This window comes from Passer domesticus, chromosome 1 (assembly GCF_036417665.1).
Source record: "Passer domesticus isolate bPasDom1 chromosome 1, bPasDom1.hap1, whole genome shotgun sequence".
Classification (NCBI taxonomy): Eukaryota; Metazoa; Chordata; class Aves; order Passeriformes; family Passeridae; genus Passer; species Passer domesticus.
Window position 1 is genome coordinate 45,226,254 of NC_087474.1, and position 19,443 is coordinate 45,245,696.

The window sequence follows — 19,443 nt, forward strand, 5'->3', positions numbered from 1 at the left end:
GCACCTCCGGCGCGGGGAGGGCGCGGGCGGGGGCGGCGGTGCCACCGCTGCGCTCCGGAGTGCGCAGCCCCGCGGCGGGCGGGGGCAGCCGGCGCCGGGGCCGCTCCTCCCCCGTCCCGGGTGGGAGCGCTTCATCCACGTTTGCAAGTTTGCGGCGGTGGGGGGAGGAGGAGGAGCGGGCGGGCCGGGGCGGGCGGCTTTTCTGCCTTCCCTCTTTTCCTTCCCTCCATTCCCTCCCTTCCCTCCATCCTCCCCGCCGAGCGCGCCCTGCGGCTGCCCCACTGCTGCGCTCCATGGCGGGGCCGGCGGCCGTGCGGCGGCGGGGCCCGGGCTGCGGGTCGCTGCTGCTGCTGCTGCCGGCGCTGCTGGAGAGCTGGGCGGCCTGCCAGGCGCCGCCGGTGCCCGCCGCCGAAATCCCTGCGGACGGCACCGAGCTCGGCGTCGAGCGGCGCTTCGTGCCCGAGAGCTGCCCGCGGGCCGTGCGCCCCGGAGACTTCGTGCGCTACCACTACCTGGGCGCCTTCCCCGACGGCACCCGCTTCGACTCCAGGTCTGGCACAAGCCCGCCTTTGGCTGGGCACCGGGAGAGGGAGAGGAGGGGAGCCAGAAGTGCTGTCCCCCACGAGGGCGGCTTTTTGGTGGATGTGCAGAGATTGTGGTGCTGGGTGGAGGTTCCGTTCGGGTTCCCCTCTTATCCCAGCAGTGCCCCGTGGGCGCTTTTGGGATGACCAGTTGGAAGCAGGTCAGCGGTAGGATGGGCAGGGTGGTACATGCGGGACATACATATCATCACCATGGGAAGATGCCTTTGGGATATGAAGGGCAGAGAGTTGGGGTGTGACCGCTGGGGACATGGGGCAAGACCTCTCTAGTGGCTGGGTCCAGTCTGCAGTAGTTTGCTTGCCCTCATGGGTTCCTACCACGTTCTTTCAGCTGCTTCTCCAAGGCGCTGAATGGAGCTTTTCTGCTCCAAGAGTGAAGACCTCAAGCTTATTCAGCTAGCCTTAGCCCGGTAAACAGGAGTGTATATGGTATCACAGTCTCTCACAGTAGTGATTTCCTGCCCGTTTCATTCTGTACGTTTCCTATGTCTTCTCCAGGCTCAAACCTACTCGAATATGATTGGATCTGAATCATTATCCTTGCCGGAAATATAGGAATTATCAGGCTGTACTTACATAGAATTTTTTGGATAGTTTATCCTTGAATAAATGTGACCTATGTACAGTGAAGTGCCTGACTGCTTTCCTGCTGTTATTTTGGGATCAGGAAGCCTAAATAGTGGGATCAGGAGATTGTGGAGGATGCTGCTACTGCTGCCAGCTTATTTGTTTTTTCTTACTTCATTCATTGCCACTGATCAAAGTATTATTTAGAAAAATAAAGCAAAATGTATTTTCAGTAATCCTGGTAATCTCCCTTGTGCTGCAAGGAAAATCTACAGCCTTAGGGAAATAACTGTCCTTCAAAGCTCAGTTCTCCCTCTGAAGCTGTCTGTAGTTAGTATGCCAGTAGTGCCATGCGACCGACACTTCTCCGACTAAAATGTGGGATGTGATAGCTGGCACTTCAGCTGGTGTTGGTGCACTGTCAGTGAAAAGGCACAGAGCAGACGGTGAATCCATTGGCAACTGATGGGCTTGGAACATAAGTCCTAGCTGTGGATGTGAAGACACACAAAGGCAGCATCTCCGTGGCTTATTTTATAAATATGTGACAGTGGGAAAACTGGCCATGCGTTCAGAAGTGTGTTTCTGATTGCTGCTTGTGCATTGAGGCAGGGCACCTGGAGGGGCTCCCAGGTGCTGGCTCTCATTTTAGTTCCATGTCATTTCTTTCTGAATTACTTGGGGCAGGAACAGATTGTGCAGAACTGTACAGCATTTATCTCTTTGGATCCTCTAAATATTAGTAAATAAGTAGTAATGGTGATAGTCTAGCCCAACTTGAATATTTTTATGGCTGCCTTAATTTCAAAAGGGTGCAAAATACCAGGTTTGTTTAGCTTGGGCTTTTTTTCTAGATGGCAGCTCATGTTGAAGTACACTTTTATTATTCACTATGATCTTTTCTAAGACTGATGATGGTGTTTAATCATGTTAAGACATGGAAAAATAGGAGGATTTTGTCTTCTGTAGGTCAATAGAAGAAATATTTTGGAGTATTTGTTCTAAAATCTTTGATGTTCTCTGCCTATAAGTTAAAGAGATTTAGTCAATTTAAATAAAAATAAGCCCATTTTCTTACCTTTTTTTTTGTTTGTTTGCTTGATTTTTTTTAAGTTTATGGGCATTCTTACCAGCATCAGTTTAATTGAACACTACTATGAAGTCAGTTTAGAAAGTACTCTGAGCTAAGAGTAGTTTTGCTTTGTTCCTTCTTCAGCTCTTAAAAATGTTCTTGAGGTTTAAAATTAATTTTCTGTATTTACAAGGAGCAGGTACCAATACTGCTCCTCACGTTACCAGGCTGTTGACAAAGTTTTAGTAATCACGATTGTTACATAAATTAGCATATTATTGTCATTAGCTCTTTTTTTTTGTATATCAGCATTTGCAGTTTTTATTTCAATGGCCATAAAATTATTTGCATTTAAAAGTCTGAATTTAGTTGCCTAGTCATCTCCTATTAATTGGTCAATTCCACTAATAGAAGCAAATTTTGCTTAGTTTTAAGGAATCTGCAAAGTCAGTCCTGCAAAGCTGCATGGTCTGATCAGTGCTTTGCTCAGTTCTCTGCTTCACATCTATGTTCTCCTAATTGTACATTTATTTTACTAAAAAGAAAGCTCTTCTGTTCTAAGTTCATCCCAGATACATTGCCAAGCTTTGTCAATTGCTACAAATACCATTTTGGAGGGTTTCTTAGAATCTATTATATTACCAGTCTTAACACATAAATTATGGTTTTGTGTGTGTAATAGAATTTGTCAGGGCCTAATTTAAATATTTTCCATCCTTTCCTGGGAGTGGGAATGTGAAATGTGAAATGTGAAATGCTCAGTAATAGAGGGTTGTCTACTTTTAAGAGAAATGCTTGTCAGAAGGAAAAAAAAAAGATGGAGCAAACAGAGAGTTCACTCAGTAAAATATTTGAGAGATTCAAGGCTGTGGGTCTGTTAGGAGGCTCAGTATGTTGTGGAAGTGATGTGTACAGTCTTGGAAGGAAAGTTTGACATCATTTCCCTAGGGATGTCTAGCTACTGGCTGCTTTCCAGAATTTTAGCATGCAAAAGGCACAAGCCTTTTTTTTTTTTCCCCTCCCCCCAGGTCTGACTTTTATATATATAGATATTAATGTAAACAAAAAAGTCCTTGAAATTATAATAGGGATTTGGGAAAATGAAAGTGGTAAAAGATTAAAAATTAGCATGATGCTTTTGAGATGCTTCTTGACAAGTGTTTACATATTACTTTAAAAAGTTTAATAGCAGTAATTCAGGCACATCAAAGTGGGGTCATTGTGCAGATTTAAAGTGGCCAAACGAACCATGTAGGATAGTGTTCTGCTGTGGTAACACTGCTGTTCTCCATCCTCTCTGGAAAATGGAGTCATTTAAGCATAATTTCTTTTAGCTTTTGAATATTCATGTATTATCACAGAGGAGAAAAATTTCTTTCTTGATTCTTGGTCTGGCAAACCTGCCATTTAAAACATTTCTCTGTGCTTTAAATGTTGGGATTGAAGGAGAAAATGAATAACCTGTTGGCAAACCCCACAACTACTACTTAAAAAGACATCTTTTCCCTCTCCCTTTCTCCTACAGAGATTGGAAGTGTGATGTCTCACATTGTAAAGCTTTATTCTTACACAATATTTTTGTGATGTTACTGACTGAAATCAATATGCCGAGATCTTACTGTGGGAGCAGTTATCCTTTCATGTCTCATAACAGTGTTTAATTTTTCCTTTTCTTACTTAATTTTCCAGTGTTGCTTTTAATGTTAGTGTGTCAATTAGCTGTTTGTAGATCTGGCCTTCATGGTAGTACCCATTGCACTCTGCTAGAATGGGCTTCAGATAGGTGATGAGCAGTGAACAGCAGGAGAACTGTGTTGAAGTCTCAGGAACACCTTGGATTTGCCCCTTCCTTTAGGAGCTGATCCTTTAGGACTGATAAAGTTATACTGACAGGCAAGAGAGAGACAAGGTGCAGTTAAGTCTCTCTCTTGCAAAAAAACCCCAACCCAAACAGTGGAAGGGGGTGTAAATGAACCACTAACATTCTTGCCTGCTTCTCCCCCTTCAGCTATGACAGGGGATCCACATTCAACGTGTTTGTGGGCAAAGGTCAGCTTATTGCTGGGATGGACCAAGCTCTGGTGGGCATGTGTGTGAACGAGCGCCGGTTTGTGAAAATTCCCCCTAAGCTTGCCTACGGGAGTGAAGGCGTCCGTAAGTACAGCACCGGGCCAGCTGCCTGGGTGAGGGATTCAACAGAGCAGACAGGAAACAGAGCAGCAGAGAGAAGGGTAGGAATGCAACTAGTGAATTTCTGGGAGGTTATCCCCTGTTCTTCAGAGGTGTTTGTTAAGCCTGTGGCCTAAAGGAAACTCTCCAGACTGCCTCTGCGTGCTGAAGGAAGAGCAGTTTGCTGCAGAAGACCTTCAGCTCCTTCACTTTTGCTATGAAAGTTAACTATTTATTTATATCTACCTCCCTCTTAAATACTTTATTAAGCCAAATTTGTGATTTGGCGTTGCAGTGCTGCACAAGGTCTTGTCAGTTCCAAAAGTATCTTTGTTCTGCAGCCTCAGAGAGGCAACAAATGCTAACTCAAGATAGTTTGCCTGATGGACAGCTGTAATAAGAGCTCATCTCGCTGGATTTCCCCCCCATAAATAGCTGCAGCAATGGCAAGGGGTCAAGGAGTTGTAAGCACAACAGGAAGTAAGGTGTGCATGATGCAGTTTTTTTAGGGTATGCATGGATTGGTTCCTTTTCACTGGTACCTTGTATAAAAAGGGAAAGAAAACTGTGTGTGTTGTTTTGCTTTTGCAGCTGGTGTGATACCCCCCAATGCTGTGCTCCATTTCGACGTGCTCCTGATAGATCTGTGGAACTCGGAGGATGAAGTGCAGGTTCAGACTTACTTCAAACCTGAGAAGTGTCCTCGGACAGTCCAGGTGTCTGACTTTGTACGGTACCACTACAATGGAACGTTCTTAGATGGGACCCTGTTTGATTCAAGGTATGCAGCTGGGTTTTGTCTTTGTGTAGTTTCATAGGTATCTCACCATCATGTGCTCCCCTTTTCCCTCTGTAACAATTAATTCTAACTGCCCAGAAACACAGGAAATGACATCTGGCATTGGATGTATGTTAGTAATTTTTTCAGGGATTATAGAATAGTAGTACTGACTCAAACCAGTGAAACTGTGCATTATTTCTTTGTGGGCATTACCAATCCAGATGCTTTTTTAAAATTTAAATGTAATTCCCTGTATGTATATTACTATTTATTGAAGTCAGTTAAAAGTCTCTATAACCAGTGTAGCTGTTCAGATTAGATACAAGAGTTTGTAAACTTAGCAGGGTTTATAATGAAAGTGAGCCACTAACACTTTCTTACTGAGATTTTAAGTGTACAGCATCTGTGCTTCATTAGAACCCAGTGGAAAACGATGCTTTAGTAACACTGCCTGAGAGCTACTTTCCAAAGCCTCTGTGAGGTTCCTGACATAGCTAAGCACTCTGGAAAACTTCCCAGCCAGCCCTTGGCAAATGAAGGACAGATACTTTTGGACTAGCAAGTTGTGAGTTACACTGTGCATAGTATGTGGATTTAAAGGTTAATATTGTTCTTTCCTGTGCCAGTCTGACATTTGATTGTGATTTTTTTTTTCTTTCTCATGTTTAGCCATAATCGGATGCGAACTTATGATACCTATGTGGGAATTGGATGGCTGATTCCTGGTATGGACCAGGGTCTCTTGGGAATGTGCGTAGGGGAGAAGCGCATTATTACAATACCACCTTTCCTGGCATATGGAGAAGATGGAGATGGTAAAAGTTATTCCTTTAGTTGTTCCTCTTTTTTTTCAATCCCAAGTCATGCATATTTTAAAACAAACTTTCTGTATTTTAAATTATTACCCTGCTCAGAGAGACACTGCTTAACAGACATATTGTTGATACAACTGTAGTATTTATATACTGAAATTTTATTTGTCAGGGAATATAATTTGTGATTAATGTCTAGTGGCACCAAAAACTTGAAGACAGGTGACTATATAATCCTTTCAGACTGCCACAGAAAGCAGAAAAGAAAAAATATGTTAAATATATTTTTAATTCCAGTTGGGTTTTGTTGTTTTTTCTTAACAAATGCCCTAGTGGTAACTAAAAAATAGACTGTCTTGTGAGACTGTGCAGCCTGCAGATCATACACAGATGTCCCCACGTTAAATAATGGGGCAGTTAGGTGTAGTTTGTGACTTTTCCTTATATACTTTCTCTGCTCTGGTGTTTAAGGATGTGTCTGTGACGTATGAGGTTTCATACCCCTTTTGTGGCTTCATTGCCATTAACTGTGAGGCTGAAGAGGCCTTTGTTTTCAGTGAGGCAGTGCCATCACTGTGGGAATAGAAGGAAATTACTCATTTGGAGAATTCAGTTAAAAGAAAAAAACCCTGAACCAAAAAATGACTGACTAGAAGTAAATTTGCAGAGAGACCTGGATAAATTAGAGGACTGGGCAATCACCAACTATATGAAATGAAGCAAACTGGATTCTGCACCTGGGATGGGGCAACCCTGGTTGTGTGCACAGACTGGGGAATGAGAGGCTGGAGAGCACCGTGGCAAGGCACCTGGGGCTCCTGGTGGATGGCAAGTTGGACATGAGTCAGCAGTGCCCTGGCAGCCAGGAGGACCAGCCTGGGGGGCTTCAGGCACAGCATGGCCAGCTGGGCAAGGGAGGGGATTGTCCCCTTTGCTCTGCACTGGGGCAGCCTCACCTCAAGTGCTGGGGGCAGTTTTGGGTGTTAAAATATAAGAAATAGACATTAAGCTATTGGAGAGAGTCCAAAGGAGGGCAGTGATGGTGGTAAAGGCTTGAGGGGAAGCAGTGCAAAAAGCAGCTGAGGTCACTTGGTCTGTTCAGCCTGGAGAAGACTGAGGGGAGACCTCGCTCCAGTCTGCAACTTCCCCATGAGGGAAAGAGGAGCGGTAGGCACTGAACTCTTCTCTGGTCACAAGTGATAGGACCTCTGAAGTTCTGTCAGAGGAGGTTTAGATTGGATATTAGGAAGAGGTTCCTCACTCCGAGAGTGGCTGGGCACTGGAACAGGCTCCCCAGGGAAGTGGTCACAGCACTGAGCCCGACACAGTTCAAGAAGTGCTTGGACAATGCTCTCAGGCACATGGTGTGACTCTTGGGGTGCCCTGTGCAGGACCAGGAGTTGGACTGATGGTTGAAGTGAGTCCCAACTCAAATAATCCATTATTCTAATTTATTTTGGGAGGGGAGGTGCATGATATTTGGCAGTACATTACTTTTCTTCAACAAACATGTTTAAGTGTCTGCTAGAACACCTGCTGTTTCTTACCAATTTTCTGCTCTAACACTTTTGTAGGTAAGGAGATCCCTGGCCAAGCTTCCCTCGTCTTTGATGTGGTTTTGCTGGATCTACATAACCCCAAGGATGGTATTGCTATTGAGAACCAGCTCGTGCCTGAATCTTGTGAGCGGAGAAGCCAGACAGGAGACTTTCTGCGATACCATTACAATGGCACACTTTTGGATGGCACATTATTTGATTCCAGGTAACCAAAACATTCAACTCTACAGACTGCACTTCCAGTTTGACTGATCTGTCGTGTCTATAATATGTTCAAACACAGTTCTTTGCTTTTCCTTCCTTTTTGAAAATTTTGAGTGGACGTGGAGTCTTTTTAAAAGACTCATAGAAAACTTTTCCATATGGGAAGGAAAAGAGCTGTTTTGTGCCATGTCATTGTCACAGACGCCATCTAGGGGTAGTGGCCCAGCCAGGAAGCCAACTGCTTTAGGCACACAAGACTCATTGCACCATAGGGTTTATCTGCCAAATAGGTAATACCACTGAAGAGAGAGAAAATTATTATGATGCCATTTTATGTCCTGAGAATTGTGAGTCTGTGTGCTTGTGGCTAGTGTGAGGTTTATCATATTTATACTTAGAAACATTTTGCATTTTGAAGGCTGATGTCTTTCAAGACTGAATTATGGGATTGCAAAATTCTATAAGAGGGCTTTCTGTGGTAAAGGAGGAGGGATTTCTGTGACAGTAAATTCAAAGCTCTATTTGAACATGAGCCTCGTGTACAGAATCATACGAGTAATAGCCTTGTAGATTTCTGTGACTTTGGCTGCTTTCAGTGGAACAGTACTTAACTATCCCACTCCAGCTTTCAGAACAGCTGGCAGAAGTAGCTAAAAGGAGGTGAGAATGAGCCAATGTGAAGTATTTTACAAAATAAGCTCAGAGACAAATGTTTAGCACTACTGCAGCAGCCATCTCTGTAGACCTTGATTTACAGTTTATGAAAGCTTAGAAGTTAAGAACTCAAAGCTTATCCGCAGTGTACCTGTTCCTATTTTTTGAGATATGAGCGTCTTCCCCAGTAACTAATCAATTTTTGAAAATAGCTGTAGTATTTATATGAGGGTTGTTGTCAATAAATAGTGATAAATGCTTTGTAGACAGCAGCCTCTACATCATTCTGAAGTGCTGAGAGTTGTTAGAGAGCTTGTTCACTAAAACATGGTATCCTGACCTCCTGCAGAATTTATAGATGGAGAAACAGAGCTGCTAACAATAGGGATTGAAAACCCTGGAGGTATCCAGGACAAAGTTTCTTGCTAGTACAAGGAGCATGCCAAAAGCTCTCTGGATTGCTGGGGTTGAGAGCTCTAATAATATTTTTCTTTGCCTTTTTACTGTGAAATATTCGGCTGCAGAACTGCCCTGGCCAGCTGAGCCAAGGCTGTCTGGACTTAGAGCAGTTGAATAAACCTCTGAATTACATCAGGGTCTGGTCTTGTATTGGTTTAATTCTTTCCCAGAACTACCTTGTAAAGATGAATTAAAACCTTTCTGCCTTCTCCTTCTTGGGCTGTGCCTTTGTGTAACACGCCTTGAAGGAAGGCAGAAGACAGTCATGCCTACGTAAGAAACGTCATTTGTAGTTGTAGCCTTGTTTTGTTCTATCATGAGGTGTTGAAGCAGGTCCTTCAACCTGTGTGCTAAGTGGCTGGCTGAAGTGTTGATATGGTTTTGTTGTTGTGACTCATTTTAATATTGAGCATCCCAGGAGAACCTAGTTATCCCACCTGCTCCTTCTAGTAGTTGAACTACATAGCTGTGGTTGCAAAATGAGGTAGTCATGAGGTGTCTCATGAAAATGAAGCACTTATCAACCATAGCTAGTTGATAAGTGCTTATTAAAGTAGTTTCAGGGCAGAGGAAATTTTAAAGGAGTAAACCTTTTTTTTTTTCCAGTTACTTGCCAAAACCTCTTTTCTATTTCATTTAAAATACATAAATAAGTGTGATTTTTCTTTCTAGATACAGAAATCTGCTGGCTGTTTACTAGCCAGGGTCTCAGTGCTGGGTAATCAGTGACCCGTGTGTTACTGACTGATGAAACTTGGTGGCCTGGATTCATGGAACATAGTTCCTTTGTGCCTCTCTGGTGCTGGTTAATGACTGTGTATTTGACCTTAAATGGTTTAAGAATTGTGTTGCAGAGCTTTTGCAAGAGCCCATGTTTTCTTGAGTACACCTGACACTGCTGAAATGTAAATATTTTCCATAGTTATTCCCGAAACCGTACATACGACACCTATGTTGGGAGAGGTTATGTGATTGCTGGAATGGATGAAGGTTTGCTAGGTGTATGCACTGGTGAAAAAAGAAGAATAATAATCCCCCCTCATCTTGGATATGGAGAAGAAGGGAGAGGTGAGCTTGGCTTTGCATTCAAGTCTTCTGCAGTTAAACCTTTATTGCTTAGTTAATCTGTGGTTTTTTTCGTTTTCCTGGCATTTGAAAGGTTTATTAATTAGTTCATTATTTTGTTCAGTATCAAACTGACAAGACCACATCCAGAATTTGCAGGATTATTTTGATTAGCTAAATAGGTAGGACAGTAAAATACAGAACAATCTCACATGTAACTGGTAGCCTGAACTCATTTGGGTAACTGGTGTTTCAGACAGACTGGTACTTGCATGCCAGGAGCTCTGCAGTGTGAGATCTTCCTTCCTGCATGCATTAAACTCTCTATCCTGAGGGAGTTCATCATGCTAAGTTTTCTTCCCCATTCCTTCCACAGCCACAGGTTTTGTGGACTTCTAAGCCACCTCTGTAATGATGGATGCATGTAACATCGGTGAAGTAACCACGTATATGTAACATACAATTAACATTTCTTGGGGAAAACTCATTGCTATCTAAACAGATTGCTGGGAGAGGCTGAATGTGATAACCCTTCTAGCTGATCACAGCGTTGTGGCTGGTGTTTCAAAAAGTGCCTCCTGGGATGTTACTTGGATAAGTGATTTAGAAAAAAAGCCTTTCTTCTGGGAATGCAAGTTCCATGCTACTGATTTGGAATTGGACTCCTTTACTGACAAACCCCAATCCTAGGCCTGGATGTGTTTTGTTAATCCTGGTAATGCACATAATCCTGGGAAGAGGGGGAAGTAGTTGCCTGCTTTTGGAGTATTTTAAGGAACTGTAACCTTTTAATGACTTTCCTTGAAGCATGAGAAGTTCTTGAGAATTTTGATGATCAATATTGAATTGGTACATGAAACACAAATGAGTTATTTAGGACAGTCACATGGTTATTGCTTCATTTGTGCATAATTTTAAAATTCAGGGTAACATAAGTTATTCCTTCACCATTGAACTGAGTGCATGCTTAGTGCTTTCCCACTGGTTGTCTTTCCTACACTGGATGCAGCTTGCATCTGTCACATCATTTAATTCTGAATGAGAAGAGCAAAATGACTCAGTAGCAGGCGCAGCAGGAGTGCATATTCCTACAGAGTGCAGTACCTGGACATCATCTGCCTGTTTGGGTACCATTTCTTTCTCTATTTGTCTAATTTGACTCCTGTTTAGGAAAGATTCCAGGATCTGCAGTGCTGGTCTTTGACATCCATGTGGTGGACTTTCACAACCCCTCGGATTCGGTCAGCATTACTGTTCACTACAAACCTTCCAACTGCACCGTACTGAGCAAGAAGGGAGATTACCTGAAATACCACTACAATGCTTCGCTCCTGGATGGAACCTTGCTGGACTCCACGTAGGTATTTGAATGGTCTTGTAAGGAAAATTCTCCCAGCAGCAATGAAGGCAAGAATGAATTCCCTGCAAAGGAAGCTAGCACGGAATAAAGACTTTTTTCTTTTTTTTTTTTAAATGAGTATTTATGTAGAATGTATTCTTCTCTTTATGGCTGCCTGGCAAAGGTGCATAAAAGGAGGAGAATTTAAAGGCAATCTGTCATAGCATAATGAGAGAACCAAGAACAAAAAGGATGTAGCAGTGTGTTGGAGAAGAAAGTTAACAGTATATGTGGAGTGATGTTGCATGGCATTCTGTTTAAATGGGCCAGTTCAAGTGTCTGGGTGAGTCATGCCAGGACAACACAGGTCTCACCAGGAATTAACTGTCCAGGTTTATTCAGTTTCTTGGGTGGGATTTGGGCTCTGTACTGATTCAGTGCTCCTGAGAGAGGTCTGGTGGGGCTACTTGTTGTGGTCTTGTTAAAGATATCTTGAGTGTGGTTTGTAGTAAATGATCACCTGTCATGTCTGTAGCACACATTGCTGCTCCTGTATTGTAGTGCGGCTTTAAGTGTCAGCATGGAGAACTGTCAGAGGCCTTGATTGTAACTATGAGGATAATAAGCCTTTTCCTCCTCTCTATTGGCAGTAGATTTATGAGGGAAGGAAAAGATTTGCTCCAGTCTGTCTCCTGTAGCACTGAAGTGAACCTGGCACACAGCTACAAGAGTATTTCTGTTAACTTCCTTTTCTTTTTGCCTTAATCGTTTGAATAGTGCAAGTCATGCAAACAACATTTTATTTTTTGGAAGGGAAGTTGGGAAAAGCTATTTTTAACCAGGTTATAATTACAACAGGAAGTAGCTCATAAGTTTCACAGTGTACACAATAGCTTGCAGAGCTGAAAAGCTGCCTTAATTTGGAGCACGTGCTGCTATGCTGTAGGCAAGGATGTATACAAGTGACGTGTTTGGATTCAAAACAGTTCATATGTCAGGAATGCTCAATTTCCATTATGTAGCAGGAACCAAGGGATGTCGAGGCCATCTTACTCACAGCAGTTTTTTGAGAATGAAATCATGAATCATGTGCTCCTAATTTTAAGGCTGACCTCTTAGCCACTGAATTGTTTTCTTTCCAAATAATACTCTGTTGTACAAGCATGTCCTGCAGAGGCACAGCCAAGCCAAATAACCAAAGAAAGGCAACCAACAGAAAAAAGAGCCTTAATGCTGCACACTCTGCCTTTAGCATAACAATATATGTTTGACTTCTGGGCTTTTAACTGGTGGTATTTTCTAATTTTAGAAATAAGCCACGGGCAGCAAGGTATAATTCAAAATTAAAATGGTTAAATAACAGTAGTAGTAGTTATTCGTGTTAATAGCTACTACATTACAGTGACTGATTTCATTAAAGAGATCACTGATCCATGAGAATGCACTCAGATCCCTCTATGGAGTTGGTGGTCCTGGGATGAATGTACATCTGGAATTCTTACATCTGCTGAAAAGTCCAATTACAACAGTTAAAAATATGTGAAAGGCAAAAGCCCTTATTTCAAGATAAAATACCTTGGGGTTGTAATTGGCACAATTAATGATTTTAATTGGATTTCATACAAGAAGCCTATAATTTTAGTGCCAGAGGACATTTCAGCAGCAGAGACTTGTCTGTTTGGTGTTGGCTGTAACTTGAGAACAACTTCAGGTAACTGTTTGGTAGAACAAAGCGTGGGGTATTAAGTTAATTTTTGACAGGACACTACTAGAAACTGCTACTTCCGTGGTAATTTTGAACAACAGAAATTTTCTATTTTATGCTGATTTTAAAATTTATTTTATTTTTCCTTCCTTTCCAGACACAGTCTTGGCAAGACCTACAACATAGTTCTGGGATCTGGTCAGGTGGTGTTGGGGATGGACATGGGCCTTCAGGACATGTGTGTTGGGGAGCGACGGACAGTTGTTATCCCACCTCACCTCGGCTATGGAGAAGATGGAGTTGGTGAGTGCACAGCCACTTAGCATCTCTACAGTGACTGAAACACAGGCATGCATGTTTCATTAGCTGCTTGAATGGATTGTTTTAGAGGGTTATCATGTCCTTATTTTAGACACTCCCCCTCCTCCCTGTTCCCCAGTGGACGTGCTGTCTGTGTTGCATTTCAAGTCATGCTGTTCCTGTGGCCAACAGAAAGACCATCAGAGTACAAAAGGGAGCACGTGCCCCCAGTAATGTTGCTTTGTCAGAACAGAAAGCTCCAGGCAAGTCTGGTGTTGCAGAGGGATGCAAACACAGTTTTCCATGATAGGGAGTTGGGTGCTTGTATGTGGACATGTGGCATGTTATTCAGGAGACAGAGCTGCAGGGGACTGGTCAGCCCTGTTAGGAAATCCAGAAGATACATAAACTGAGTGTAAGATGGATGTGAAACAGTGTATTGGTGCAGTTAAAACTCCAACACAAATACATTTTGAGGCAGCTTTAGGGCATTAAGGCTTATCAATTTTTAATGATGTGGACAGCAGTAATAAAAAGAATGATATAGAAGTGACAAGAACTTTTATGTCCAGGTATGTTATTTCTGGTCTTGCTGGTTTGAGGGAAAGGAGTCTATCATGAGATCACCAAGATCAAATTCTGATGTGTAAGGAAACAGTTGCATAAGTTGCTGGGTTCTTTGAATAGCTCCAGAACAGTCTGTAGTTTATAAAGATTGTCAGGCATCACATGCAGAGCTTAATGGAGAATTAATTTGTGTTAAGAGATAAGAATATATTTCCACTTGTACCTGTCTTCTGTAAAAAATTAGGAGTTTAATATATATACAGTGTTTTATAGAAGATTTTATCTATTATACATTATATGTAATTGCTTAGCCATACGTAATAAATTGAAAATTTCCTCATAACATGAAAAGTCTGCTGTGTAAAATACCTGTCATAAGTATTTGCCATTGTTCATGGTACATTTGATACACATTCTGATACACTGCATGATTTGTTACTGTGTTGGTTTATACCCAGCTATCTGAAGAAATTGCTTGTTTGCAGTCGCTTGCAAACAGATTAGAGGTGAGCTTGATTTTTCTTTTTCAAGACTAAATTAAACTGCTTCCATGGTTTCCCTGAGGTAATATCCCAGGCTGTTGGGTCTCACAGCAGTACGCTGATACACCGTGTATTGGTGAGATAAAGGAAAATGGATTATTCCCGCAAGTGTAGTTTTTGAAAGTAAAAAAAAAAAAAGGATGCAGTTTGAATAATGGAATTACAGAATGGTTTGGATTGGAAGAGACCTCAAAGATCAGCTAGTTCCAACCCCCCTGCCATGGGGAGACACCATCCAGTGGAGCAGTTTGCTCAGGGCCCCATCTTAACCTGGCTTTTAGCATTCCTAGGAATGGGGCATCCATGCTTCTGTGGGCAATGTGTTCCAGTGCCTCAAGTTTTATTATGAAAGGTTCCTTTTATGATCACTCTTGGTGAAGTGATCAGGAAGATTTGATGGTCTACGGGTCACGCTAGAGAAGTGCCTTTTGGGTGGGAAGATAAATTTAATTGTGGATTAAAAGGAAATATCCCCTTCAATGTAAGTGAGGATAAATATCCCTCTTTGCCATTTGTTTGTGACAGAAGGAGAAGTGCCTGGTAGTGCTGTATTAGTTTTCGACATCGAACTGCTGGAATTGGTGTCTGGCTTACCTGAAGGATACATGTTTGTATGGAATGGGGAAGTCTCTCCCAACCTTTTTGAAGAAATAGACCAGAATCATGATGGAGAGGTTCTTTTGGAGGAGGTAAGCTGAGATGATGTAAACACCTGCAGTGGTTTTCTTTTATCACTATAAATGCCAGTGTTGAAGGATGGAGTCTTTCCTCATTTTCTTCCCTTCTTCTTCTGGAATAGTGTTTGTCATCAAGGGAACAGGAAGGCAGGGTGTCAGCTAAAACATGGCTATTCAGCTTTAGAGTTAAAGCAAAAAGGACTGTGGCCATACTGAATGGCCATACTGCATAAGATCATATTCTGTTGTGGTTTCCTTGGTCAACAACAAATCCTTAGGACATAAGTGTAAGAGGCAGAGTTGGTATCCAACATTCCTTTGCTGTATCAGCCTTGATCCTGTCTCAGTGTTAATTGGCAGTTTGTGGTGAATTCTTGAGCCAAAGCTGAGCCTGCAGCAATGCATCCAGGAACTGTCTTATCTCTTCTGGAGCCTGGCAATGCCAGAGGCCACTCCTTACACATGTGAGTTGTGTGCTGTGCAGGCCAGTTCTTCTCCTTGCTTGCTTTTAAAATCTGCATTGTGAGGATGTCATTGCGTGCCCCAGTTGAAAGCCACTTGCTTTTGCCATACCACCTCTGATAACATAAACCTCTGTGAGATGGTCCTCTGCCTTTTCTTTTGACTCAAATTCTATTTTTTATTCTCTTCTGAAGTCTTCTTTGTCACCTTTCTCCTTCTGTTTTGTCTTTTCCTCTTTGTCCCTTCTTTTCTCCCTAGAGTGGTGGTGCCTGCAGTGCTCACAGGGCAGGCTGTGGCCCTGTGGAACAGCATGAAATGCCTTTGAGGATTTAAAAACCTAATATGGTAAAATCGAATTCTTGTTTTCCCTTTTCCTAGCACTCTCTTCCACCTCTTTGTTTTCCTTCCATCTCCATGTTCTCTCTTATGCTTACCTTCACATATGTCCTTGCAGAGAAGAAAAAAGCTTTTACTGGTTTAGAGAAAGAGGTAGGATGAGGCTGTTGCTGTCCACATCTTTCTGTTTTACAGTGTGAGCTTCATGTATCGCCATGCAGAATTACTGCCCTCCATCTGTGTAGAGCTGTTACTATGCCCAGCTGTCCAACCCATCTTCCTCCTAAGTTTATTCATAACTTATCTTGTTATGGGTCCAAATCCCACTGGAATGAGTGAGGAAATCCCTGCTGACCTCCACAAAGGGTGATTTAACCTCATGTGTCTGTTATAATTAGTCCAGTTTGGGTGGTAAACTTTATAGGGTAGTAACAGTGTCCTGTGAACACTAAATAAGTAGTAAAATGCTGGATGCTCTTCATTTTCAAATGTCCTTTTCACTGTGAGCTATTTTCTTCTCCTTTCCCCTCTCTTAGTTTTCAGAGTACATCCAAACTCAAGTTGATACTGGCAAGGGAAAATTAGCTCCTGGCTTTGATTTTGACAAGATTGTTAAAAATATGTTCACCAATCAAGACCGGGATGGAAATGGTAAAGTTACCGCTGAAGAATTCAAGTTGAAAGATCAGGAGGCCAAAGAGGAGCACGATGAACTGTAAAGATAAGGAAAAAACCAAGAATCCTGAGCTGACCTACTGTTCAAACACGTGTACCAGAAGGAGTTTCGGCAAGCATGGTTTGGAAGGATTGCCCTCGGATAGCCTGTGTCTGCCTCTGCCTGGGTGTGGGTAGGCTGTTAAAATAGGAACAGATTTTCAGTTGGAATTGTTAGGTATATCTGAAAAAAGTGTTAACTGCCTCAAGGTGGGATGTATAGACAGGTAAGGAGTGTCCTGCTGTGTGTGGTGCCGTGAACCACATGTATGTGTGGGGTCTGCTTTTATGCTGAAGATCCAAAGTTCTCATTGAACAATTCATGGTCTCTTGGGTGGATGGTAGAGAGAAAACCTACCAAGTGCTTTTAAAAGAGTTTTAAAAAACCTTCTGTATCAGAAATATTTGTGTAGGAAAATGAACCAAAATATTCCCTGTAACAATAACCTGTAAAAGTTGTCAGCTGTTGATCCCAGTTCCTTTCAGAAGGCATGAGCACTCTTCCCAGTAACTGAACCAAACTCACATGGATTTTTGCCAGCACAAAATCTGATTTGCAAATTGCAGAAACATGGCTGTGCCATTGGAAAATTTACATAAGCTGTGACTTAAATTAAAGAGACCTAGAATTAATACTGTGTATGTGTTGGGTTTTTACCTCACGGAATAAAAGCTTCCTACCATCTGTACTGTGCTGAATTAGTAACCTTGACTCTTGCTGGCCAGTGTTTCCATCAGTCATTCCAAAACCTTTCTAGTCACAACATTATTTATAGTTTTGTTAGACATTAAATATTAACATATAGGGCCCAAATGCTGTCATAAATACTGGACACTGTTGGTTTTGTGTTGGGCTTCTGTCTCCTATTTTGGGAATGGATAGATTAAGGAGGAAGTACTTAAGAGTTAAGCAGCAGAGGAGTCTGCTGTAGCAAACAAACAGACAGACAGTGATAGAATCAAGAAACAGCCCCATCTGTTTGTGTGTGCTAACGCTCTGGCCCAGCCCTCAACACAAAGTCATCTTTGGGAGTGCTGCTCAGATTCTGTGACTTGAGGCAGTCACCCGTTACCTCGCCAAATGCAGCAGAGCTGCTCCGTACCAAATACGCAGAACAGTCCCATTTTCTGGAAGGCCGTGGGATCCCCTCAGTACACAGCATGCAAAGAGCACAAACACATAGAGTGAGACACTGTCAGGGAGGAGTGGGCAGGGAGTTGTATTTCCATTATAAGCTTTGTGTCTAGTTTCTTGCTTTCCTTGATCTGTACATGTGGGATGTAAGCTCCCTGAGATGCTCTTTCTAAAAATTGGTATTTCAGTTGGATGAGAACATTCTGTATTGGTTTTTAATGCAGTTCTTACAAAAAGTGCAGTGAAATATTTTTTTGAGTTTGATACCATTAAATGTTGGATAACTGATCTTTTTGTTAAATAAAATATTGATCAACTATTACTTTTAAAGTTTCTTTTCTTTTTCTGGAGTTTTGGTGGGTTGGGACGATGAGTTGAAGAAAATGCCCTTCCTGCAGCTCTCTTCTCTTGTACACAGCAGGCTTACCCTGAATATGTTTAATACTGCTGTTAATGTTCAGAAAAAAATATTTAAAATGATGATTAATGGATGATTTTGTACCAGATGTAGAAGTTGTGGCTATCAGGGACAGGCACTTCAATTCCAAAGTTTGGGTCCAGAATGGCTCCTTACCATCTTGTGAAAGCAGCTCTCTCAGCAGACTGTTTTTCCCTTTTGCTTTACTTGGAAGCAGGCTGCTCACTTTTTGCTGTGGTTCAGATGCAGTCCCTTCTGTGTGCTGACAAAGCTGAGCGAAGGAGTGGGAAGCAAGTTGTGATTGGAGTACTGCCAGAAGCAGAACTCAGTGTGGAAACAGCTCCTTACTCTGTTCTTGTATGGACCCCCAAAAACAAAAAAATGTCTTGTGGATATCCCCCCCCTCCTTCTGGGGGGATGGAACTCTATGGTTTTTAAGGTCCCTTACAACACAAACCATTTCATGGTATCCTAAATAAATGTTTTGTCTGAGAAAACCTTAGTGAATGAGTGCAATGTTTCTGCATGGAGGACCATTCCAGATGGATCCCAGGAGATGGGCTGAAGAGTTCCTAGTAAACCAGGATAACAGACTTGTCCTCCAGGGCAGAAGCAGGAGAAGGAGCAGCACTGAACTGCTATCAATTGGTGATCCCAAAAATTGCTGTGCTGGTTTTTTTTGGAAGTGCTTGTCAGTGACGGGATAGCAAGGATGACTTTGCCAGTGCCTCTGGCAAGGGTAAGTACATCTGAAATTCTTATGCCATTGCTCCTTAGGATTTGGCAAACAGGGCTCATGAACCAGCTAAAGATGTTTTTCCTTCAAGAGGAAGTTTTTGTTGTCTCGTCACCTCATCCCTCCAAGCCTGCAGGTTGCCATTTTAGAAATAAGAATGCAGCTTTGGGGAAAATCAGAGAATATATGGAAAAACTTGCTATAAAATAATGGTATTTATATGGGGCATTGCCCAGACAAACCCAAAAGAGGCCAGGTCTGCCTGGCTGTTTTAGGCTAAACTGCTTAAAATCCAGAATTTCTGATCATTAACATAGACCCAGTCCTTTTCCTTTCTTTTGGCAGCTATTGGCTTCTCCCTTGAAGGAAGGCTTGGGGCCACCTTCCTCTATGTCAAAGTGCAAAATATTTTTTTTAAGGAGAAACTAGCTATTTAGAATTAATCTAGCTATCTATTTACTAGCATTTTATTGTTATTATTTAGAATTTGCCTATGTAGAATTTATCTATTAGTATCTACTATCTTCTAGTATTTAGAATTTACCTATTTAGAATGATCTATAGAATC

The 19,443-nt window shown here is 42.2% G+C and overlaps 1 protein-coding gene across 2 annotated transcripts; it reads left to right on the forward strand.

The window, feature by feature from the left end:
* Positions 1-222: 222 nt before the first annotated feature.
* On the forward strand, positions 223-18,043 carry FKBP9 (FKBP prolyl isomerase 9). Of its 2 annotated transcripts, XM_064417883.1 has the most exons (11): positions 223-550; positions 4,250-4,395; positions 5,002-5,191; positions 5,861-6,006; positions 7,578-7,767; positions 9,802-9,947; positions 11,115-11,301; positions 13,146-13,291; positions 14,923-15,086; positions 15,795-15,881; positions 16,409-16,532. In XM_064417883.1, exons 1-10 carry the CDS (start codon positions 294-296, stop codon positions 15,867-15,869), a joined length of 1,647 nt encoding a protein of 548 aa, XP_064273953.1. In that variant the 5' UTR covers positions 223-293; the 3' UTR covers positions 15,870-15,881; positions 16,409-16,532. The 2 variants fall into 2 exon arrangements, with proteins under 2 accessions (XP_064273953.1, XP_064273943.1); XM_064417873.1 differs by lacking the exon at positions 15,795-15,881 and having other exon boundaries at positions 229-550; positions 16,409-18,043.
* Positions 18,044-19,443: the final 1,400 nt, after the last annotated feature.

Coding starts and splice junctions, on each gene's coding strand:
- FKBP9 (XM_064417873.1), top strand. CDS start 294: ATGGCGGGGCCGGCGGCCGTGCGGCGGCGGGGCCCGGGCTGCGGGTCG. Junction 6,007..7,577: donor ATATGGAGAAGATGGAGATG/GTAAAAGTTATT, acceptor ACACTTTTGTAG/GTAAGGAGATCCCTGGCCAA. Junction 7,768..9,801: donor GGCACATTATTTGATTCCAG/GTAACCAAAACA, acceptor TATTTTCCATAG/TTATTCCCGAAACCGTACAT.